General features: G+C 43.0%; 1 protein-coding gene across 10 annotated transcripts in view; it reads right to left on the bottom strand.

The window, feature by feature from the left end:
* The window catches only part of DLG2 (discs large MAGUK scaffold protein 2), a 1,584,089-nt gene that overhangs the window by 1,257,956 nt on the left and 299,837 nt on the right, over positions 1 to 26,296 (bottom strand). For 9 of the 10 annotated variants that reach the window (XM_075919430.2, XM_089775764.1, XM_089775765.1 and 6 more), the window contains one exon: positions 20,510 to 20,584. The exons of the other annotated variant lie outside the window; for it this stretch is intronic. In XM_075919430.2, coding sequence (XP_075775545.1) covers positions 20,510 to 20,584 — 75 coding nt within the window. The remainder of the gene's footprint in view (positions 1 to 20,509; positions 20,585 to 26,296) is intronic. 10 annotated transcript variants of the gene reach the window in all.

The following is a 26,296-nucleotide window of genomic DNA, read 5'->3' as shown; positions in this document are numbered from 1 at the left end:
TTTGTAAAATCAGGAGTTATTAAGTCAACTTTAGTTATTTTGAAATAATTTACTAGTGTAGACATGTCCCAAGGGAACTAGTGGAGACATCTGAAAATCAGCTTGGGTTATATACTGAAGAATAAATGATTAGAGGGTAATGGATGCTGATAGTGAAAAGTTCTTGTCTAGCTCTAATTTGTTATTTTAACTAACTAGTTTTTTAGATACAAGTGACTGATTCCAAGCTAATTTTCAAATGACTCAAGAAAAGGAGCTTCCACATCCTTCTTGATTATTAGTTACGCTCAGTACACACTTGAAGGCATTCTTTGCAATTGCAAGGATTAGAACCATACTATGTTAATGAAAATACAGATTCAGCAAAGTCTGAATACATTATACAGGCCACAGAACTACATAAAAAGTGGGCCAGATCTAACTCTTGTGCTGTATGTATGCTTGATATACCTGCCCTAAACAATCCTGCCTCCTATGTTTCTTTTACAGGTAGCAATTATATAAAATTTCATCATGGTTTAGTCAATATAGAGAGAATTATTTCTCTATAGTGCAAAAACTCCTGATTTACACTGGAGTAGATGAGTGGAGAATCAACCCCACTGTCTTTTCTAAAGCACTTGGGTTTAAACATCAACATTTTCTTTCATTTTTCTTTTAGGAACCAAACCTAAAGTTAAAGACCAAAAATTCAGCACTGCAGAATCTTATCCAGAAATTATAAATTCTAAAATCTCTTGTGAAGTGTGATATGAAGCTCTATGTAGTGGTGATCAGATCCCCTTAGTGTAAATCAACACAGACTTCAATAGAGTCAATCACATCACACCTGCTGAAGAACTGGCCCTCCTCATTTAAATCAGTAGCAGGTAAACAAACAGGCAGAAGGAGCTGTGGCAAGGACATATAAAGCCAGGCATAATGAATAGATTGCATGTCAAGGGCCAATTTTCATTTTGAATCATCCTTGGTCTGAGGCATAAGTGTAGCATTAGAAATTCTCCTTAAGTGGAACTGCCAGAATGAGAAAAACTTAAAAAACAACAAATAGTCTAGTAGCACTAACAAAACATGTAGATAGTATTATGAGCTTCCGTAGGCACAGCATTCTTCACAATGACCAGAGTGTTGGATGTCCAGAACCAAGAATGAGGTTGGTACAAGGATCAAGGGGAGAATATGGGCTTTCTGTAGTAATTAAGCATTTAGAAACCGTCATGTTAAATTCCTTATACCTACAATTGGCATCAACAGAAGGAAAGACACGTTGACATTTAGGAACCTCATAATTTCTAGCTTTTGGGTCTCTTCCATCTCATCTTTTTTCTGTTTCTCTCCTTCTTTTATACATTTGTGTAGCTCTCCTCGGCTACGTCTACACTGGCCCCTTTTTCGGAAGGGGCATGCTAATTTTGAAAGTGGGAATAGGGAAATCCGCGGGGGATATTTAAATATCCCCCGCGGATTTAAATAAACATGTCCGCCGCTTTTTTTCCGGCTTGGGGAAAAGCCGGAAAAAAAGCGTCTAGACTGGCCCAATCCTCCGGAATAAAGCCCTATTCCAGAGGATCTCTTATTCCTACTTCAAAGTGGGCTATAGCTGCAGTCAGGAAGACAATTCCAGCTTTCATTATAATTATTTCTCCTTTTGGAAGACCTGCTCCCCATTGGCCGACTCTATCCCCCCCGGCCAGCCCTGCTCCCCCTGACCCCTCCCGACCAGCCCTGCTTCCTGCCGGCCAGTTCTCCTCCTCCCGATCTCCCCTGGCCAGCCACGCTGCCCTCGACCAGCCCTGCTTCCTGCCGGCTGCCCTCCCCCCTCAATCTCCCCTGGACAGTCCCACTCCCCCCCACCCCGGTCAAGTGTGTCCCGTATTTTTTCTGAAGCTACCTGGTAACCCTATGTGCAATTTGCATGAAGAAGCTAGTACATGCAACTGATGGAAAATTATCACATTACTTTTCACAGCTGAAAACAATTTACGGGTTTCTTTGGGGAGCCTGTTCTACTAAAAAACTTGAGTTTTGGATGCCTATCTAGAGTCACTGGATAAGAAGGTGAGCTTCCTCCCCTGAAAGGCTGTTCCTCAGTCAAAGATATAAGAAGAATGAAAGAGGTGAATGGCATGATTACATAACACAGCAGAGCAGGCCTACTGAAGGAGAAGCAACGGTGGCAACTGCCCCAGGGCTCAGTGATATAAAAGGGCCCAGGGCTCCTGGCCACCACCACCACTACACCAGCAATGGCATCAGCCAGACCTCTGAGCCCTATAAATTGCTGCCACAACTGTGGGTGACGCTGAAGGGCTGGATGGGAGAGGCTAACCCCTAGCTCTGCCACTATCACCAAAGGCTCCACCCTTTCCAGGAGCTCGCAGCTAGCCCTTCTTCCCTGCCAAGGCCCTGGCAAAATCCATTGCAGCATGGCAACAATACAGAAATCAACACTGGACACATTAAGACTAAGGTTGTTTGGTTGAACTTGCACAGGACATAAGGAACTGAATATATTAAATATATTGACAAGCCCAGCAGACTAAGATCCAGGACATTAAGGCTGTATCTTCACTGCGAGTTCTTCCAGCAGAAAATATGCGAATTAGGGACTCATTAGCATAAGTTGTGATTTCATTAGCATATTTTCTCCCATTGCTTTTTGTGCAAGGGGTTTTTGTGCAAAAAGAAGCAGTGTGGATGGGTTTGTTTTCCACAAAAACGCCCTGAGAGGCGGGGCCGCGATTGGCGCTGGGAGCCTCTGGTTTTGTGCAAGATCCTTATGCCTGTCTTGGAGACAGGAGGTGGAAGGGACTGGCCGGGAGGGCGGGCGGGGTGGGAAGCAGAGCTGGTGGGGGGAGTGTCCGGGGGGCCACAGGGCTAGTCGGGAGGAAGGGGAGAGATGGGAAGCAGATTTGGGGGGGCCGCGGGGCTGGCTGGGAGGAATGGGGGCCAGAAAGTAGAGCTGGGGAGGGTCGGTGGCCACGGGGCTGGACGGGAGGAGGGAGGAGCCCGGAGAAGGGGGGGGCGGGTAGCAGAGCTGGCAGCGGGGGGAGGGGTGCAGCCACTGACCGCAGCCGGAGTCCAAGGAGCCGCACTCCCGGCAGGCACCCCTCAAGTTGCCAGTAGAAGCTGGGAGCCACTCCCCCTGCCCAGCTTTTGCACGCAGCAAGAGGCTCCCAGCTGACCACAGGCTCCTAGCGCCAATCATGGCCCTGCCTCCCAGTCATTCCCCTGCCCCTGCCAGGCTTCCGTCCGGCACCCACCTGGGAATTCTGAAAATACCAGACATTACACATGTCCAGTATTTTCTGAATTTTTCTACCAGACAGACGGTGCAAATACCAGACTGTCCGGTAGAAACCAGACACCTGGCAACCCTAGATGTGAGGATAGAGCCTGCAGGCAAAGAGACCACAGGGATGTGCTATATGTAAGGAGACTGTTAGCCCCATACTAAAATTTAGTGGGAATTTTTGGTTGGCCAGCTCCCAGTACCAACAGGGGAACGGTCCATGAGAAATCAGGGCCCTGAGACTGACAGACTCCAGGGACAATGGGAAGAAGCCAACACTCCAGGTCATCCTGACTGACAGGTTGGACAGGCCAAAGGGGGAATTAGGATCCCGTCCTCCATGTGTGCTGGGATTTTCTGGGTCTGAGTCAAAGGGGCAGAGAGCTAAGAAGAGTAGCAAGGGGTCCAGGCTGTACTGAGGAGCAGACCTGCAGTGACAGAGTCAGACACACACAGCCCAAAGAGTGCAAGCTGCGCTGACAGGCAGACCTACAGTGACCAGACCCAAAGGGGTCACAGAAGCAGGGTGGGGGCTTAGGGTGCAGGGTTTCAGTTGAGGGGCTGCGTGAGGGTGCAGGGTCTTGGTGGAGAGGGTACATGAGGGGGCTGGAGGCGCGAGGTCTTGGCTGGGTGGTGAATAAGTGGGCTGAGGGTGCAGGGTCTCAGCCGAGAGGGTATGTGAAGGGACTGGGAGTGCAGGGAGAGGGGAAGGCATGCACCTTGCAGCTCCCACAGGTAAAAATGTATATATAGAGAAAATAACATACCTCAAACACTGGCCCAATTTTTACACAATATGGTTAATGGATTAAAATTATTTTTGAAGGTGAAGTTGGAGGAAGGAACGACAGATGTATTTGCTATTCCCATCTTACTTTGCCAAAGTTTTATTAGAATATCCTGAACTTACTTCAGACTGTTGGAATAACTAGGCAGATTGCTATCACTTGGGAAGATTCTTAGTGTGCTTTAAAGTCTTGGTGACCAATAGTCATTATGATAGCAGTAACATATGAGCTAGTAGAGTATACAGAGGGAAATAATATCACAAATAGGGAAAGCAGTGGTGACATTCACCATCTTAAACAACATGTGATCATAAGAAATGTAGAACTTAAAACCACAATATGAATCTAATTCAAACGTTATTTTCATTTTAGCACATGGATGTGAAATCTGGAAATCCACAGACAGATATCTAAATGCCTTCAAAAGCATATTATATATTAATTGTATTATGGAATGAATCAGAGTTTAACAATTCCTCATCTCCTATGTTATTAAGAAAAGATGATGGAAATGTCTGGAAAGTGCGTTAAGAATAAAGCCAGAGCATCTGGTACGGCAGGTGTGCCATTAGGCAGATGAAAGAACACACACAAAAAGAGTCACTTATAGAATCACTCTGACAAACAAAACAGAGGGAAAAAATTATGGGACTTAACAATGCAAAGGACATGTAAAATGCAGCTGAGGATAGACAAGGATGGTGGAGCTGTATTCATACTCTACGTATCATTCAATGATGTAGGAAGGATTCAGATCTAGTTGCTTCTGTTTGACTTTCTCTTCACATTTCACTAGTATTAGCCAGTTATAAAGCCATGTAATAGGACTCAGCTCTAAGCCAATTTAAATTAAAATTGTCATTAAAATTTCATGAGATACCCTAGAAAATACTTTCCTAAAAATCAGTAGAAGCTGGTTGTCTAATTGCCCTTTTTGCCTTTGAAAGTCTGCGCCTAAAAATGTAAGATGCAGCCAGTAATTTTGTAATTCTATCAGGGTGAGCAATCAAGTTTGTCTTGCATGATTTGTTCTTTATGAAAAACATGCTGTTCGTTGCTTATGGACCTGTTACCCTCTGGATTTTTAGTAATTTCTTTTCCAATATTTGTTCCATTATTGTCCAAGGGATAGAAGTCAAACTTATAATGAGTTATTCATGATCACTTGTACATCTTTTCCCTCAGCAGACCTGTTAAGTTGAGAGATGTTCAGTGCATATGAGAAGTTTACACTATTTTTGTCAATGTGCATGACTTTATATCAATCTTAGTTAAATTCTGTGTGTTATTGTGCTGCTCAGTCCCCAAATATATTTAAATCCATCTACATCTTCACACCATTTTAATGGATTTTTCTAGCAAAACAACCTAATGTTAACAAAAACCAAGGGTTTTCTTTTTCTTTTCATCCATCAATTAATATACGAAAGGACTAGTTATAATAATGAAACTTGAATTCCTTGTTGTGATTTCCCTTTATACCTGTTCTGGTGCAACAGAAACTTAGGCACTGAGCAGGATCAGGCCCTAAGTGCTATATGAAGAGCAAAAACACATTAGTTGAGGAGGTGCCTGAAACCCCTGCAAAGAGCCAGCCCTCTCAATCCTAAACAAGCTCCCGTTATACTGAAAGGTGTTAATAGTTGCCATCAGAGAGATCTTGGATCTAAAGACCATCACTGACCTCATTAAAGCCAAATGGACATGACACGCACTCTGGGTACGTCTAGACTGCAGAGTTTTTCCGGGATACCAAGGGTATCCCAGAAAAGCTTGGCCATATCCAAGGAACGCATCTGCTTTTCTGAAAAAATTTTCAGAAAAGCAGACGGGTTTTTTCGGTATCCCTATAAGCCTCGTTCTCTGAGGAAGAAGGGCTGTTCTGAAAGAGGGTTTTTTTCCAACATTTGGCCCAGTGTAGATGGGCCAATTGTTGAAAAAGCATCTTTTGGAATAAAAGCTGAAAAAGATACGCAAATTGCAGTTCACAGTTTGCGTATCTTTTTCCAATAGAACTTTGTAGTCCAGACACAGCCTTTGTCAGGCTCAACAGAAAAAGCAATCAAGCCCAGTTATACAGTTAAAATTGTTGGGGACTATGGAGTTATCACCAAAAACACTAGGCCACAAGGCAGGCCTGAGCTAAACTATGAGTTCTAAAGGGTGAACACAGGGTAGGGTTGTCTAGTGCCCAGCTTTCGACTAGAAAGTTTGGTCAAAAAGGGGACCTGTACAGACGTCAAAAGTCTGGTTACCTTTGATGGAGGAGGCACAAGGTTATCAACTTGCACCAGCCCCTGCTCAGCCAGGGCCCTTCGTACATGCATCTTGTGAGTAGGGTTGCCAGATGGTTTAACCAAAAATACCAAACACCCCCCGCCCCCCAAAAAACAGGAAAGAAATTCTGGTGAGAAAAAAAGGGGGGGACCAAAGTTGAGAAAAAAAAGGACCCTGACAGCAGTTAAGTTATTTAAAAAATTCAAAAATAAAAAATCAGCATGGCCCCTTTAAGAAGAGGCTTTTTTGTTGGCAGCCATCTTGTTTTTCTGTTCCAGCCACATGACAACCCCTTGCAGAACCAGGTAAGTGGGGTGAGGGAGCATCTGGGGGAGGCCTGGCAGGGGGTCAGACGGCCTGGTGGGTGGCCGGGGGGCGGGGGGGAGTTCCAGGGTCTGGGCCTGGTTGCTGAGTGTGTCGTAAGGTTGCCAGTTGTCCGGTATTTTCTCAACTCAGCTAAATCCACTGGGGTTACCTTTATCTAATATTTTATTAAATTATCAAAAGAAAACATTTCCAGTTTAGTGAGACACAATTTTCCCTCACTGCAGTTATGCTGGCTTGACCTTGTCAGGTGGATACTTAACTAAATATTAAGCTGCTATAGCCTTATTTAAATTCAGAATAATTTTCATTGGGCTCAAGGTGAGGCTCACTGGTCTAACTCCTGAGATCTTCCTTAGCTGAGTTTTAAATAAATCTACCTCATTAGTGACTTTCCAGTCCTCCTATTTATAAGGCTAAATTGCATATCCTCATCAATATTGCTGTTGTTTCACACTTGACATATTCAAAACCGACTTAATACTCAGACACATTCTCATGTAACAGACTGACAATTGGAGATAGCATCCCCTGCTATCTCTTCCCACTTGGCGAACAGCTGATAGAATCTGTAGGTGTTTGTTAGTAGCTGGCCTTTTGAAATGCTGTGACAGCTGGGGTCTTTTAGCTTCTGTTCAGAAAGCAAGAGGATGGGTTTGAGCCTTCCCCAGGTGCAACTATTTTCTCCCTCAGTTGGAGAACAAACAGAAAATGCACAAAAACCAAGTACATGAACTAAAAGAAGAAAGTAGCAAATATGAGTGAGAGTTGCTATTGATAAAGGAAATTAAATATTACTTTCAGTGGGCTTTAAAGCTATGTTATTTTCAGGCCCACTGACAGTGTGGGGCAAAGGAGGCAGTTGCCCTGGGGCTTGGTGATTCAAAAGGGCTCAGGGCTCCCAGCCACTGCCAGTGCAACAACAGCAGCGGCGGTGGCCAGAGCCCTGGGCCCTTCATATTGTCACTGGGTCCCAGCACAGTGCATTCTGGGTAGCACTGAGGGCTGCCTGGGAGAGGCTGGCCTCAGCCCCTCCAATTCTGCCCAAGTGTAAGGGGACTGTTACCCCTTACTAAAACTCTGTGGGAGTTTTTGGTTTGCCAGCTGCAGTATCTGAAGGGGAAGAGTTCATGAGACTGACTGACCCCAGAGACAATGGAAAGCAGCCAACACTCCAGCTCAGCCTGATTGACAGGTTGGACAGGCCAGTGAGGACAGTGAGAGGCCAGGCCCCGTCCTCCCTGTGAGCAGGGATTGTTCTGGGTCTCTCTGAGCAAGGAGAGAGCTGAGAGAGCAGTGTAAGCTGTGTGCAGAAGAAGTCCTGCAAAAGGAACAGAGAGCTGAGAGACAGCCCAAGCAAAGCAAGCTGTGTGCTGAGGGGCAGTTTTTGCAGCAGCTGAGCCAGACACACCCAGCTCAAGGAGTGCAGACCCTGTGTTGAGCAGCAGACTGGCAGTGCTCAGAGAGCCAAAAGGAACAGAGAAGCAACGCAAGAAGCTAGAGACTGGCCACACAGCACAGCCTGCAGCTGGATGTGGTGAGCAGCTGGGAACTGCAAAGTGTGGGGAGAGGCTCTGGACTGGGAGAGGGGTCTGGCCACTTAGAGCTTGAGGCTGTGTGGTCACTGCCAGAGCAAGTGAGTCCAGCCTGCAGCCCCTCCCCCCTGCAGCACATCCAAGACCTCTAAGGGGCTTCTAAGGAAAAGACTGTGGACTGTGCTTACACTCTGCAGACTGCTGTTTTGATGTCCCTGTGCTACAGAGCAGGGCTGTGTGTTCTCATTTAACCATTCTCATTGTTTCTTATTCAGTTGATGTTTAATAAATTGTATTTGCTTTGAACCTTATGAAGTGATCACTGGGCCAAGAAGGCCTGCAGTGTAAAGAGAGCACCTCGGAGTGGGGACACCCTAACTCCTGCCCCTAGTGACTACAAGGTCAGGGATTAAGCCCCAGGAAACCTGTTGGGGCTTCGAGGGCTCTGCTACTCAGGAGAGTGGAGGGGGAGCCCTCAGGATCCGGGAGACTGTGGGGTAAAGGAAGTGGGAGCAGGGACTCAGATCCTTTCGCTGGTCCATTTCACCGGGGTGGTATAGAAGCCAGGAAAGTTCCCCACAATAGCGGGACCATTCCCCCGCTTACACAAGGGCACACAGCAAACCAGTAGCACAGCAGGGATAAAACCAAGAGCTGAGTCCAGTCTAATGCCTCAAATCAAGTTGGATTCTGTAAGGGTATGACTAGATCAGTAATAAAAGTTATAAAAGTTTCTACATTCCGAAATTAATTAATAATTCTGTCAATGATACATGAACCAGAAGGTAATCCAGTCCACTCTCTACCATAGCTATATTCGTTCTACATAGGTATTAAGAACAACCAACCAAAAAATGACTAAAAACTTTTTAAGTCAGTAAACTAAGCAGATAAGACTCTGACTACACACAGGTATCAGTATGGGTTAGTAATGAAGGGGCCAGATTTGCACACCCAATTTGCAGATCACAACAGCAATTTAAAACAAGTACATCCTAGCTCCCAATCATGCAAGGTGCTAAATGACTCCTGGAAAGTGTTAGCTCAGCTTCTACCATACCATGTTCAAGTCTCTGAAGTGGAGCCTAATTTTCTGAGATACTGATAATATATAGCGAATTTATTTACATTTACATTTTATTCGTTTTATTTAGAGTTGGCTCAGGACTTTTAAAATAGTAAGACTTTACTACTTTCAGCTGGAAGATAAAGGCACTTAAGACTCAGATCCTCAAAAGTATGAGATGCCTATCACTTACTGAAATCAGTGAGAATTAAGTGCCCTAAATACCTATGAAGTGCTGGGCCTAAGCACCTTCCAGGATCAGTTCTATGCTTGTAAAATGCAGAACTAACAAAATAACACAGAAAGAGCAAAGGAGAACCACTATATAAAATAAAATAATCTATTGAGATATTTTTCAATTTAACACCTCCTAAGTTTTGACAGACATGGTGTTCCAGAAAGTAAATTGCAATTTGAATTTCAAAAAAGATATAAGAAAAATATATGTACATATGTTCACTTGATTAAAAACCACTCAAATCTCAATTTTTCAGGAATCTCTAACATCATCTTTCACGTTCATAGACTAAGAAGAAGAATTTATACCTGATCAGCTTATACTTGAGAAGTATAAGCTTATACACAATAGTGGAAAACTGATAAGCATATACCTGATAAGTATAAGCTTACATTACTACTATGAAGTACTGATAAAAGGAAGTATGTGCCAAGATATTTTATTTTTCTATGTATTTTATTCTTCTAAGCACCTCACTCTCCTTGCAGGATGGGAGCGGGGTGGGAGGAGGCTTTGCGTGCTTCCTGCCACCCCCAGGTCCTGATTGGCCTGGGGGTAGGAGGAGCGCATGAAGTCTCCTCTGGCTCTGCAAGGGGCTCAGCACTTAAAGTCAACCGCTAGCTGCTGCTCAGCTGGTGGTTGACTCTAAGTGCAGTGCTCTCTTGCAAGGCGGGGACAGGGAGCAAGAGACTTCATGTGTTCCCCCACCTGATGCCCTGATTGACCTGGGGGCAGCAGCGGGGAGCACGCGAAGTCTCCTGCCATGGCCAGGAGTGGGGGTACCTAGAGGGAACCGCCAGCTGTTCTGAACAGCTGGCAGTTCTCTTTGGGAGGGAGCCAAGAATTTGCAGATCCTCTACCCCCAGACCAATCAGGGTCTATGGGTGAGGAAGCACGGAAGTGTCCTGGTTCTGCCCCTTCCGCCTGAGGCCCCGCCCCTTCCACCTGAGGCCCCCGGTCAAAAATTAATGCCCATCCCTGAACTAGACAGACACAAGACATATCTTCTGTATAATTCCCTATCTTTACCTCTGAAGAAAAAAGGGTGAAATCTTGGCATCATTAAAGACAACAGCAAAACTTCCATTGACTTTAATGGAAATATGGTTTCACCCCAAGAGTTTGCTGAATTTAGTCAACAAGATGCTAATGAAAATATAAAGACATGGGAGCTGTCAATTGCTTTTTATTAAAACTCTGTAAATTAATATTTGGTTGGAAGTGGTAGGCCTGATACTGTCCTGTTATGCCAATGTAAATCCAAATTTACATCCCAGTAACAGAGAACAGAATCTGGCCCTTTGTATCTAGACCTTCACCCTTCCTTGGGTTTACTTAGCATAAGGCTAGAATATATAAATCCTTTTAAAATTAAGCCTTTGTAATTTCCCTCTCTAGAGGAAAAATACAAAAAACAAAGCAAGCCCTAATTCGCACTTCCATTGTTCCCAATTACCCAAAACCAAATAACACAGTTAAAAGTACTCTACAGGGGAAAATAATTTACATTAGCCTTTGAAAACATTTGTTATATTCACTTACTAAGAATTTTCCATTCAAAGCCCACTTGCACATGAATGCACACAGTGAATCCAGTTCTGAAAGATGAGGGTGGGTACTCAAATATTTCATGGGAGACACTCAGCACCTTGCAAACAGTGCTCATTTACAAATAGGGTACTCACTGGCATTCAGGTGATATATAAAGATTGTTAGGCTATAAATAATTTCTATGGCACTGTAAGTATAAAGGATACTGTATCATCTATCCAGAATGAATAACGGGGCTCAAAATCTAAAGGTACGAATGAAAACAACATAAAATACAGAGTATTATGACCACATACGTTGTTCCTGGACATTTAGGAAAAGGTGGGTGGTAGGACATAACATATTTTAATACTAATGGGTTAAACTCTACTATGGTACCTCTCTGCAAAGCCCTATAGAAATAAGTGGCAGCTGTACATACTTATCCCAGATGAGGATCTGATCCTGTGATTTTGTCATTGGCAGAGAATCATTTATATTATAGCATTGTATTTGTGATTCTTTATAGTATTAGTAGATAATAATACTAAATGTTATGGAGAGGAAGGATGGCCTTGTGGCTAAGGCAGTGGTAGAGGGTTCAATAGAGCTAGGTTCTCTTCCCAAATTGACCACATGCTTCCTTTGTGACCTTGGGCATGTCTGTTCATCATCTGTGAAATGGGGGCAATTCTGTTTTGTCTATTTGTCCAAAATCTTTCAGTATGTTTGTATAGGGCCTAGCAAATGAATTTCTGGTCTCAGTTGTAGCCTCTATGTATTATTGCAGTTCCATGGTTACTTTTTTCAGTTGTTTTACAGCTGGGATTCAACCACTTTGTTACATATGAAGAACACATGGTATCCCTGCTCCAAAATTACACCAGTAACTCTACTTTAAATGTCCTGGGTTTGTAATGTTTGTTTGGGAAATAATCCAACATCACTGTGATGTTTAACCTTTATATTACTGGTATGTTCTCAACCTTAGCTTCAGTTCAACTAAGTGTTATCCAGAAATAATAAATAAGAATTATTTTTATGGAATTTGGCTTTTCATATATTTATTTTTATTACTGAAAGGAATCACACAACTGAACTGTGGAGGGAGGATAAATGGTTATCCTTTAAAAAGCAGTAATCAAAAGAATGCTAACTTCAGTTTAATTTATTTCAATTGTACAATAAATCTTATTAACACTCATGTGATGAAGTGGGTTTTACCCATGAAAGCTCATGACTTAATATATTTGTTAATCTCTGAGGTGCCACACATCTGCTCATTATCAATAAATCTTAAATTGTCATAACAATCCTATGCAGTCCACACCATATTTATTTTTAAAAGTGTGTGCTAATACAATTACCTTGGATAAAGACCGTGAATGTTAAGTTTCAGCCTAGAGCAAATTTCTACAGCCAAGTTATAAATTCTTGTTCTTAATGAACATGCCAAGACAACCTTAACTTCAACGGTGAGACTGGTACTACTGTATCAATAGTGATGCTTTTGATAATGTAAACTCAGCTCTAAAGGCAGCACATTTTTTCTCTCTAATATGCATTTAATAATTTTTTCCTGTATGAATATCTTGAGGGAAATACAGATGTGAAATAACTGAACTGACCACAGATAGGATAGGCAAGGTAGGCTAGAGTGGGCCACACAAGTGGCGTTCCTTCATGTCAGTGGGCTGCAAAATTATTGTAACCAAGATGGCCTCCTGGAATAGGGTAGTTTTGCTAACTGTGCTTATTTGCTAAGAATTGCCAAGTGAACTGAAGTAGCACTTTGATTGGACACAGAGTGAGTGCACATCTCTCACGGTCAAAAATACACCTCTAACTGGACAGAAACCAATGGAATCTGGCAATCCTGCATGGGCAATGGTAAAAAATATATCTCACAGCCACACATAGATTTCGATAGCTGCATGTGGCCCATGAGCCACAGATTGCCCACCACTGATATAGACCAAACTGTAGATAATGCTTTTGGATAACGTAATGTATATCTTACTAACACCTGAATTATAGTAATAGAAATGTAGTAGTGTTAGTCTGGTCTAGCTGAAACAAAAAACAGGACTATGTAGCACTTTAAAGACTAACAAGGTGGTTAATTAGGTGATGGTTTATTTTGTGGGCCAAACCCACTTCCTCAGATCAAATAGTGGAAGAAAATTGGTATGACCATATATACCAAAGGATACAATAAAAAAAAATGAACACATATGAAAAGGACAAATCAAATTTCAGAACAGAGGGGGCATGAGGGGGAGAGGTAAATGTCTGTGAGCTAATGGTATTAGAGGTGATAACTGGGGAAGCTGTCTTTGTAATTGGTAAGATAATTTGCGTCTTTGTTGAGACCTAGCTGTAAAATGTCAAATTTAAGCATGAATGACAGTTCAGAGGATTCTCTTTCAAGTCTGGTGTTAAAATGTCTTTGAAGCAGGATGCAGGTAGTTAAGTCCTTGAGACAATGCCCTTTCTGGTTGAAATGGCAAGAAACGTTTTTTTTCTTCATGATCCTGTCTAATATCTGTTTTGTGTGCATTGATTCTTTGGTGAAGTGTCTGAGACATTTGTCCACTTTTCATAGCAGACGGACACTGCTGGCACGATAGCATAAATTATATTTCTGGATGAGCAGGAATATGTGTTCTTGATCTTATAACTGAATTGGTTAGGTCCAATAATTGTATCAGTAGAGTGAATATATGGACAAAGCTGGCAATGGGGTTTGTTGCAAGGGAAAGTTCCAGGGTTGGTATTAGTGTGGTATGTCCTGTGGTTGTTGGTAAGAATCATCCTGAGGTTAGATGGTTGTCTATAGGAGACTATGGGTCTGTCTCCCAGAGCCTCTCGGAGTTTAGTATCCTGTTCCAGTATAGGTTGTAGTTTATTGATAATGTGTTGGACGGGTTTAAGTTGGAGGCTGTAGGTGATGACAAGTGGTGTTCTATTGTTGGTTTTCTTGGGTCTGTCTTGAAGTAGATGGTTTCTGGGTATTCATCTGGCTCTTTCAATTTGTTTTATTATTTCTCCGGGTGGGTAGTTGTGATTTATAAATGCTTGGTAGAGATCTTGAAGTTTCTGGTCTCTGTCAGTGGGATTAGAGCAGATGCGGTTATATCGAAGGGCTTGGCTGTAGACAATGGATTGTATGGTGTGTTCTGGATGGGAGCTGGAGGCATGTAGGTAACTATGAGAGAGTGAGTTTTCTGTAGAGAGTGGTGTCTAATTTACCATTGGTGATGTGTACTGTGGTATCCAGGAAATGGATCTCTTGTGTAGAATGGTCCAGGCTGAGATTGATGGTGGGGTGTAGGTTGTTAAAATCTCTGCAGAATATCTCCAGTGTTTTTGGCCATGGATTATAGTCTTTATTTAAAGGTCTCTGAGATTGCTTTGTAATCTCAGGGTACTTTCCTTGCTCCCAACTGGTAATATCAGTTGCAATGAGAGAAGAGTCAGAGACTTACATATGTTGGTCACAAATTAAAATAATTGATAAGCCTGTTTCTAGAAAATTGTGGAAAACATTTCATACCATGTTTTTTTCATGGGGCATCATAAGGTAGAAAGGACAAGGGAGAGAAGAATCCCTTATTGCATTAGAATGATGGTGTTTCCTTCCTGAGCGATTAAATATGTATGTCATAAATTTAACAAGGGGAAAAGGAAACTTTGGAGCTGATGGTAGGAATACAATGACCCAGCAAAGAATGAATAACATTACATTACAGCAATCTTTAAAAACAAAGTTAGGATAAGTACTTTAAAAAAAATCCCCATTAACATTATTATCCCAGATAACGTAAGAACGGCCATACTGGGTCAGACCAAATGTCCATCTAGCCCAGTATCCTGTCTTCCAACAGTGGTCAATGCCAGATGCCCCACAGGGAGTGAACACAATAGGTAATCATCAAGCAGACCCTCCCCTGTCACCCATTCCCAGCCTCTGACAGAGGCTTGGGATATCATTCCTACCCATCCTGGCTAATAACCATTGATGAACCTAACCTCCATGAATGTATCTAGTTCTTTCTTGAACCCTGTTAAAGTCCTGGTCTTCACAACCTCCTTTGACAAGGAGTTCCACAGGCTGACCATGTGCTATATGAAGAAAAATGTCCTTTTGTTTGTTTTAAACCTGCTACCTATACATTTCATTTGGTGATCCCTAGTTCGAATGTTATGGGAAAAAGTAAATAACTTTTCCTTATTCACTTTTTCCACGCCAGTCATGATTTTATAGACCTCTATCATATCCTCCCTTAGTCTCCTCTTTTCTAAGATGAAAAGTCCCAGTCATTTTAATCTCTCTTCATATAGGAGAGTTACAAGGGAAAGAAGGGAATCATTTTAATGGCTTAGTTTTCAAAACCACACACTAGCCACCTGGAATGCCTATGGAATCTATCAATCAACAAGATTTTATTAATAGAAAAGTCTTTAAACTGAGAGAGACTGCAGAACTCACTTTATGGTGTATAGAGCTATTTATTTTATTTTACAGTGTGTGTCTGCACAAGAGAGAAAGAGATATACTTATTAAGCAAAGGAATAAACCTCATGAGAGGGCAGATACTTCTAAACAGAACCATTTATTTATTATGTGTTTAAAGAGAGAGATTAATTTCAGGAAAGACTGCACTAGTACTTATTGCTTTAGAACAAACCAGGATATGTACATTTCAGTTCTGCTGAACAACATGCTAGTTTGAAAATACTTTTCACAGAACACAGGCACTTGAACTATGTGAGACACCATCTCTAAGAGTATATAATTCATTAAAATTGCTTCTAGTAAGGTAAATCTGAACACAAACATCTGAATTCCCTCCAGACGGAAATGTTTATCAATGCACAAACTCATTATCCAATACAAGTTAATAGCTATGAAAACGGGCGTTCCTCAGGATTTTCCACTTTGTTACAAAATATCATTCATACAGATGAACTGAAGAGAGATACATTGAAGCCCCAGTGTCCCAAAGGTTTTACCTATCCCAATTAAACAGAATAATATTCAGAACACCTGTAGAGCCCTCCGAGTGTTTCAGAAAGGTAAGTGAACATTATTCTCCCTGTCTCACAAAGATGGGGAAGGTGAGAGGCAGAGTAGTTAAAGGCAGGTTTTCAAAGATGCTGAAAATCCCCAGCTTCCATTGAATTCAGACCTCTGCTGGTCTGCAGCTCTACTGCAAGCCTAGGAGCTATTGTAGTGCCTGTGGTTGATGGTACTCCTCCTATGCAGCCTTTTGCTCAGTTAGATTCCCCTTTTCTCAGAATCACGAGCCATATACCTGCCTTCTTCTTCCCAGCCAATGGCACAGCAGAGATTGAGTGCAGTGCCTCATAGGATGCAAGGGCATGCACCAATTCCACTGCCTTTTCTGCTCACGTGCCCGTCCCCCCGATCTTGCTATTTCCTAATGGCAGGTGTCACAGAGAGGGAATTTTGTGTTGAGAGTAAAAGGCCAACAAGCATTGTGGACTCCAAGTCAGGAAAAAGCACTGAATTCTCCTTAAGCTTCCGGATGGGGACAGGTGAATTCAATAAATAAATTAATAAAAACTGCTGTGAAAAACAAAACAAACACAAAACTGAGAATATGCCATTGTAATTAATGTAGCTAACACAAATAAGGAAGAGGCATCCCTCGTGTCCCCACTTTTCTATTCCTTGTTTTTTCTTCTTCTTCTCCCTTAAATTACACTTAGCCTAGGCTCAACAACACAACAGCGTCTACTTGGAGAATCTCTTGAATAATGTCACAATCAACAATGCTAAGGCTTGTTCTGATACTGCAGGGAGGGAGATCCCCAACTAATTTTGCAACACAGGATACTCAACAGCATGTGATATTTTGCTATCCTTGCATCTGAACATGCCTAGAAAATAAGCTAAGGTTCACTTTCTTCCTCTACAGTGAGCCCCTTCTAGAGTATTTTACAGTCAAACACCAAAAATCCTTTGAAATAAATGACAAAATGAAAATGCAGTGACAGCCACCCTTAGGCAATTCCCATAATTAAGATTCTCAGCTTTAAAAATTTGTCAATTAAGGACATTGTGAAGTCACAGAAAGCCTGTGTTCACTTAAGCCCTCTTCTCTGCAGATGGTGAGTGGCCCAACAGAATCAAAAGTCCTAAAAAATAATCATCAAATTCAAAAAGAACATGAAATTGTGCAAAGCAAAGGTGGCAAGCTATTACATAACAACAGTGCTGCCAGATCAACTGTATGATACAATATATTGGGAAGTAGCTCTGAAAAGAAGACACTATGTTTTTTTTAATAAAAACTGCTCTGATAAACAAAAACACAAAACTGAGTATATGCCATTGTGATTAATGTAGTTAACACAAATAAGGAAGAGGCATCCCTCTTGTCCCCACTTTTCTATTCCTTGTTTTTAATTCTTCTACCTTAAAGTACGCTCAGCCTAGACCCAACAACACAACAGCATCTACTTGGAGAATCTCTTGCATAATGTCACAATCAACAATGCTAAGGCTTGTTCTCCTTTGCTGATCTGTTCCTTACAAGTCTACACAGTAGTTAACAGAGTTTGTCATCATTTAGAACAAAATCTGCTTTAGAGAAAATAATACAGAAGTGCAAGGGATTCAACAATTTAAAACACTATTCCCTACCTCAGGCAATGTGATGACTACCACCTCATAAAGCTGTAAACAGAAAACACTGACCAATTTATACTATGTCAAGCTTGCCCTGTTTTTATATTTCTAAACTGTTGTTTACATTTGATTCCCAATATTTAATTTAGCTTATTTAATACAAACAAATTATCAGAAACTTAAACAGCAGGACAGATCGACATTTATAAGACAGACAGACTTGACAGGCCAGATGATGAATGGTGGAACAAAATACTAAATTATACAAGAGAAAGTACTTCTTGTAGTTTACTATATACAAGTTATACATATGGCAGTACTTAGCTAATTTCATTGCACTCAGATACAACCTTTTTAACCAATCTAAAGCACACATGAAGCAGCATCTATATAAGGCATCATAATATTATTCATAACCTTTGGATTCTATATCCAAAATAATATAGATACACATTACCCAGGTGAAATCTAAATTGTTAAACTGTATCGTAATGGTTATTTTATACCCAAAGGGTCTAAATATAGTACTGTTGGAGCCATAGTGACCTTAACCAACAAATATTAAAAACAAAGGCAATGAATTCAGGCCCTCGGTTTTACTTTTCCTGACAATAGGCAGACGTGATCTTTACAGAATCTGTCCCTGCATACCTCTGATTTAATAACAGACAAGACGGGGATAAGCAGGCAAAGATCAATAAAATAAAAATAGGCTTTATATTATGATGAATCAAAAGGCAAATACTAAACCCCTATGGTCATACAAATATTGCTGTTTAAGGAAACAACAAACCAACAGCCAAAAAGCCAGTCACTGGCACCAGTGGAAAATAAATCCAATGGGTTGTCAAGCCATCAAGTGTTGATCTGAAATACCTAGAACACTAATCATCTCTCTCCATCTGCCATACTCCCATACTTGTAGTGCTCAAACTGGCACTCCTCTAGATGAAAGGCAAGAGCAATCAGCTCCTTGACTAAAATATGCTTCATTCTATTGGTCTGCCAGAGCTCAGATCCATTAATCTTCCAGACCCACTGCAAAAACCAGTTTGTTTTCCAAAGCTTTTGAGGATGAACGGGATGGGAATCTCATGTAGGCAGCTTAGAGCAGTATTAATGAGACAGTGGGCCAGATCCATAGGAGGCATAAATTGGCATAGTAGCTGTGAGGTATTGGGTTGGTCCAACTCTCTCACCCCCAGGCCAACATCACTTTTCATTCTCTACCCAAAAAGTGGGGAAGGCTATCTAGAACAGAAATAGGGAAGATTTATCATGTGTTGCCACAACCTCACTATCTACAGAGGGCAAAGAAGGCACCTCCTGAAAAAGATATTGTATGGTCCAGTGGTTACAGAACTAATCTAGACTTGGGAAACCTGTGTTCAAGTACCTGCTCTGCTTCAGAATTGCAATGTGGTCATACACAAATCACTTAGTTTTTCCATGTTTCAGCTTTCTATTTCTAAAATGGGAATAAAAGCACTTCCCCATCTCACAGTGGTTTTGAAAGGACAAATGTATTAAAGATTGTGAGGCACTCAGACATTCTGGTGATTGAGGGTCACATAAGTACCTTAGATACATTATCAGTTCTGAGATAATCCTTTTCTCTGCAGAGAGACTAGGCTGCAATAGTGATTTAAATCTCTCTTCTCCAGGGCTGCAGAAAGGAAAAGATCATTCTTCCACGCCCAGAAGTAGTACAAAGTCCGGGAAAGGCCTGCTGGCTAAAGTCAACAGTGTGATACTGTTGCAAAAAAAAGCAAACATATCTCAGAGCAAGAAACAAGAAGTAATTCTTCTGCTCTACTCTGCACTGATTAGGCCTCATTTGGAGTATTGTGTCCAGTTCTAGGCACCATATTTCAAGAAAGATGCGGAGAAATTAGAGAAGGTCCAGAGAAGAGCAACAAAAATTATTAAAGGTCTAGAAAACATGACCTATGAGGGAAGACTGAAAGAATTGGGGTTAAGTTAAGAAAAGAGAAGACTGAGAGGGGACATGATAGCTGTTTTCAAGTATCTAAAAGGGTGTTAGAAAGGAGGAGGGAGAAAAATTGTTCTCCTTGGCCTCTGATTATAGGACAAGAAAGAATGGGCTTAAATTGCAGCAAGGGAGGTTTAGGTTGGACATTAGGAAAAATTTCCTGTCCGTGTGGTTAAACACAGGAATAAATTGCCTAGGGAGGTTGTGAAATCTCCATTGCTTGAGATATTTAAGAGCGGATTGGACAGATGTTTATCAGAATTGATCTAGAACCATGCTTGGTTCTGCCGTGAGGGCAGGGGACTGGACTCATTTACCTCTCGAGGTCCCTACCAGTTCTAATATTCTGTGATTCTAAAGTATCAGTTTCTGGCAGACCATGAGTGGAGCATGCTAATTATTTCTCTATTAGCTATGCCTCTGGACTCTGAAGAGCTAATGCAATGTCTGTCAAATCACCAAATATGACCACACTGTGAGAATAGCTGTGGCAGCAGTAAAATGAATAACGCTTCCTGACTCAGAGTTTAAGTACCACAGCGCAGAACATTTGGAAAAGGTGTCCATTTTGCATCCAGACCCTAGCATGCAGCAAACTGAAGTCCCAATGGTTCTACACATCAAAAGAATTCTGAGTAAATCCTACCAGACCAGAGTTTCAGCAATCTAACTTCAAAAGTACATCATTCAGATCTAGCAAAAGTATTTATTTCTGCAGTTCTCTGAACACTGTTGCACACTGGCACTGTTCAGAGCACAGAGACTTATCCTTCAGTCTCTCAAATCTTTGTAAAAGTCTCAAACTTACGGTAGAGTGTTGAATGGGTATCCAGGCAGGTGCTTCGACTGAGCATTTGTGGGAAGGGCATCTGCCATGGTTCTGCTGCAAATAAGTGAAAATGGCATTATACACAATACAGTATGTGCTGCAACACCTATGCACAAGGAGCTCCATTAAAAATGGATCATCAATCTTATATCTGCATTTCCCCGCATTTGCTAATACATAAGGATACGTCTACACTTGCTCCCTAGTTCGAGCTAGGGATGCAAATGTAGCAGCCTGAAATTGCTAATGAAGCGGGGATTTAAATATCCTGTGCTTCATTAGCATAATCTCGCCCGCGCATTATTCAAAAAATGAGGAACAACGTTAGTTCAAACCAAGGGGTTTGATTCGAACTAACACATCCAGGAGAGCACTTCCTGGTTTGAATCAGCTGTTGAGTGGAATAACATGCCGGCGAGATTATGCTAATGAAGCTTGAACTAGGGAGCAAGTGTAACGTACCCCAAGAGACCTTTCAGAGTGGTTTGTCAGGGCCATGTGTGGGAAATTAGACAGGTAGTTCTCATTTTTAAAAAAGTATTGACATTAGTTTTTTGTGCATTTCACAGTTCAGAGGAGGCACACATGCTTCATCCACTCTGAACCTGAAACAATGACCATTTAGAATTGAAACCCTTCAAACAACAAGGACACCAGCCTTAGGCAGTAGTTAAGCTTTAACTTTTAACTCCCATCGTCACAAGAGGCTGCATGTCTCTCCATGCAAGTCTACCAATGATAATTCTAGCGTGGAACACCATCACCAACCTAGCTTTCCAGCGGACGTGTCTCTCCACCAATTTCTCTAGCGGCTTATTGTGTGGCTCAGCAGAAAGCTAGGGCTTCCTGCCCAAACTGGCTGGTGGGCAAAGCCAAGAAAAAAAGAACAAAGCAACTCTCCCAGTAATATGATATGTCACTACCACACTTCCCTAAAACCTGACTGCAGGAACAAAACAACAAGGAGTGACTTTAAACTCTGGTTTCCCACACAGAAGTCCAATCCACTATCACTGAGGCCTTTGGACAGCTCTCCCTGTCATTTCTCCTGCATTTGTTGTGATTCATTTACATTCTACTTATGGTTCCACACTCTGGCAGACGAATTAAATCTAATCATACAGTAGTGTGGTCAGAGACCCGGAAGAAAATTTCAGAATAATTTTGGGGTTTCCCACCTGTATTCTTTGCTTTCCATACAAGAATCAAGCTATTATTTATCTGTATAAATTGGAGGGCTCATGTAATTATGAGTTGCAGAAACACAGAGATTCAGATACAATGCAGGACAACATTTCCTTTCATTTACAGCTTAAACCAGGTATACTGCAAGCAATTAAACATATTTTTTCACAGTGAGAACACAATCTCTGTGGGCAGTAAGCGATTTAGACTTCATGTGGTTTTCTGCTTTGAGCCTGATGTGAGCACATTAACTAATTGTGCTATATTAGGAACTGTACTTTGTTCTTTACCTACAAATAATAAAAGTTTTACACGATAAATACTTCTCAAGCAAAGAAGTACAAGTCTCAGTTTCTGATACATATTTCCCAAATCTCCAACCTGTTGATTACCGGTTTCTATATTTTCACATATACCTCAAACACACGGTAAAAGGAGAGACAGATTGCCAGCAAGAGGCTATTTACAATTAAATAATAGCTCTGAAAAATGTTCTTTAGTGGAAGCTGAAAAATGTCACCATTATTATAGCAGTAATAGCCTAAGGATGTGTTTTTACCTCCTAAAAGTAGAGGTGTGACTATAATAGCATATAATGTAACCTAATAAAATTAATAAAGCCTCAGATAGACTTTTATATATCTGATTGATTAGAGACACTGTCAAGCTTTATGGGATTTTTCCTCTTTAAAAGTTGCAGGTTTTGATTCTTTGATCACTATAGCGGCACATGCAGGAACAAAAATGACAACTTACTCAACACACAAATTTCAGGTACTCATATCTTTAAAAGAATCAGACACATGTTTTCTATATGAAGTTTATCATAAAACCTTGTTTTTAGAAGCTCAGGACTTAAAAATACCTGTTGGGCAGAGACCTATTAAGGAAAATTTCAACCACAAAGACAAATGTTTCAGACAGTAGTTTACATCAGCAAGCACTAGGAAGTAATGAAACTTGTTCTGCAGTCTTAACCACAGAAGATATTACCTGCACTTCCATAGAAGCCAGTGGGGTTTTGCTACCATAGGGTTCAGGATCAGGTGAACTCCAACCACTATCCAATGGTACACAAAGAAGGTGATGAAAACCCAAGATGTCAAATACTGTCTGTTCCATCTAGTTCAACGGAGCAAGGATGTGTGTGGTTTAACGTCTATATTTATTATTAATTTTGATGTAGATTAAACTCATAGGCTGAGCATTGGTATGTGAGAAAGCAAGTTCAAATAAGTAAGTTTTCTATTTGGACTGGAATGCGGCAAGGTGTGTGGGAATCTTTGGCCAGCTTCATCCTTGAGACAGACAATATTTAAGGGTGGCTGTGGTCCTAGAAGAAGATCCTTTAGGTGACCTGCTCCCCATCTATTTAAAGTCTTACAACTATGGAATGACATCTTAAGCTTGTATTCATGCATAGGGAGCCAGTAGAACATAAAAGGAGCTAACTGTTCTTTGAGTGACAGCTCAAGTCCATTCCATGTAGGTGTGGGTGCGCTTCATGCATGCAGCATCAGAACATTTTCCCTTAGCAGTGTCCCTTGAGCCAGCAGGGGAGCCCCCTGGCTAATACAGGCAGTCCCCGGGTTACGTACAAGATAGGGACTGTAGGTTTGTTCTTAAGTTGAATTTGTATGTAAGTCGGAACTGGTACATATTGTAGGGGAAACTCTAGCCAAACATTTCTCCAGAGCTCAGTTTTATTCTCCCACACCTCACTTCCCTCAGTCCTTTATTCTCAAGCTGAGGTGTCTGCTGAGAAAAGCCACTCCGCGTCTCCCTTGTCTGCTGTGGGGGAGCGCTAGCTTCGCGTCTCCCTGGTCTGCTGGGGGGAAGCAGCTAGTGCGGGGTTGCCTCCCCCCGTTTGTAAGTAGGGATCTGATGTAAGTCGGATCCATGTAACCCGGGGACTGCCTGTATATACCCCTGCCGGCCCTCAACCCTCTTAGTTCCTTCTTACCACTCATGACAGTCATTGGAACGTGCTTCACTCTTGCTCTACAAGCGCCTCTTAGCAGTTCTTCTTTGCTGTTCAGTTCGTTGTTAAAAGTTTTCAGTTTTTTAATTTCTTATCTGGTAGTTAACAGTAAAGCAGTAGTTAACTGTAGCACTTAGGGTATGTCTACACTACCCCACTAGTTCGAACTAGCGGGGGTAATGTAGTCATCCGCAGTTGCAAATGAAGCCCAGGATTTGAATTTCCCGGGCTTCATTTGCATGAAGCCGGCCGGCGCCATTTTTAAATGCCGGCTAGTTCGAACCCCATGCTTCGCGGCTACACGCGGCACGGAGTAGCTAGTTCGGATTAGGCTTCTAATCCGAACTAGCTGTACTCCTCGTGGAAGTAGGCTTCTAATCCAAATTAGCTACTCCATGCCGCATGTAGCCGCGCGGCACAGGGTTCGAACTAGCCAGCATTTAAAAATGGCGCCGGCCGGCTTCATGCAAATGAAGCCCGGGAAATTCAAATCCCAGGCTTCATTTGCAACTGCGGATGACTACATTACCCCCGCTAGTTCGAACTAGCGGGGTAGTGTAGACATACCCTTAGCGAGTAGTTCTTAGACATGGGGCTCACTCTGTGTCCCCAACATGCCTAGGCCCCAAAGCTTCAAGCCCTACAAGAAGTGCCAGAAGCGTATGCCCCATTGGTACTCCCACGAAGCCTGCCTCAAAGTGCCTTGGTGAAGCCCACTTGTCTGAGGAATGTAAGATCTCCAAAGGCTGCAAACCAGGCCCTAAATGGGAAAGGGAGTCTTGTCTCAAGATTATCCTCACGGGGGTGGCCCTGCACCCTGGGCTGGCATCTGACCCAGAGCACACTGGCTTCAGTGCGGGAGGCACTGAGCCACTCACACACCTCTCCAGTGCCTCACAGGTCTCGGTACCAGTCTCAGTCCTCAGTGGCACAGAAGAGGAGACCTAGTTGGGGCAGGTCTCCTTCAAGGCATGTGCCCTCAGGCGGGGAACGTGATACCAGCAAGCACGGCACCCGGACCATCGCAGTCGAGTCGGCACAGCTCCAGCCTATGCTGAGACCCTAGTCCAATGGTGCATCTCCCAAAGCCTTCCACTCCAGACACCTTCGAGATGACGAGGGACCTGATTGAGTTGACATTGTCCCCAACCTCGGTATCGGGTCCGGCTAAGGAGCATAACACTAGACAGCACCGGGCCTCAACCACGGTACCCATCACTCCAGTCCTGGAGGAGAGAGAGCATCACTGCTCCACCATGGCACCGTTGTCTTCAACCCTAGTGTTGGGCGCAGTACTGCCCCTGGTGACAGCACTAGCCCCAGCTTCCACCTTGACCCTGGCACCAGCACCAGCACCAGCCCCAGAGTTGGTACCACAGTAGGGGCCACATGCAGCACTGACCCGGGTGCTGGGCCCCTCAGAAGTACCAGCGAGTGGCCCAGCACCACTTCCAGCCTTGCCTCCATCTCCTCCTCAGCACTGGGGGAAGCCTGAATCCATGGCTCACCACACACCACACTGGGGGTCGCCAACTGCCTCTGCCACCACACTGCCCTGGTTGACATCTGAATACTCGACTGACTCAGAGACGGAATCAGTTTGGTCTTTGTGGGGTTCCAGATGAAGGTCACAGCAGCGATTTTATTCCCACAACTGGTCCTGGTACATAAGTATGTTGGCACATCTGCAACACCACCAGCAGCAGCCCTGGCTACAGCCTACCCCGGTGCCAAGGGTGCAATACTCTTGGTCCCCACAGCTCCAGGCCCCAGCTCAGTGGCCTTTTTGGACACTCTGGGCTTATCACCAAAGCCAGGGCACCAGGCCCTTCTAGGCCGGTATTGGTCTACTCCAGGCCCAGGGCTCCTCCTTTGGTGACTCCACTGACCCATTTCCCGACATCGGGACAATATGCCTGGGCCTGTAGCAGAGAGAGGTTGTCCATCTGTTGCTCAGCCCTCTACGGTGGCCACGTCAGTGGCTTTCCAGGCTCCCTCGCAGATCCCTAACTGGATGGTGGTGTCACAACAAGGCCTTTGGTGGGGCCCTTCCTTCCATGACTGCTATGGACTCTAGGTCCCATCAGGACCTCCTCCGTTGCCTGGCCCAGAGTCTGGGGGAACAGGCCAACATAGTGTTGGAACATTTGAACCCTACGGTTGATGTCCTACAGTCCAACACCCCCACCAGTGTTGCCTTACCCATCAACAAGACTGTGACGAAGATCACAAAGGCCCTCTGGCAAACCCCGACTACTATTCCACCGACTGATAAAAAGGCTAAGCAAAGGTACTTTGTACATCAGGAGGGGAACAAACACCTCTTCTCCCACCTGTTCCCAAGATCCCTATTTGTCCAGATGGTAAACCAAAGGGACAGTCAAGGCCAACCGAGTGCCATGCCAAAAAATAGGGATGCCAAAAAAATGGACCTCCTGGGCAGGAAGACCTATGCCTTGGAAGGCTTATAGCTTTGTATAGCAAACCAGCAGATCCTGCTGAGTTGCTATTCATATAATAAATGGACTGCTATGGAGAAGTTTTCTGAAGTGCTCACCAGGGACTCCCAATTGGAGTTCAGGTCCCTTTTGGAGGAGGGC

The sequence above is a fragment of the Pelodiscus sinensis genome, chromosome 1 (assembly GCF_052426305.1).
Source record: "Pelodiscus sinensis isolate ZL-2025 chromosome 1, ASM5242630v1, whole genome shotgun sequence".
Lineage (NCBI taxonomy): Eukaryota > Metazoa > Chordata > Testudines > Trionychidae > Pelodiscus > Pelodiscus sinensis.
Note: the sequence above shows the minus strand (reverse complement) of the source record. Positions and strands in the feature narration are given on the sequence as shown.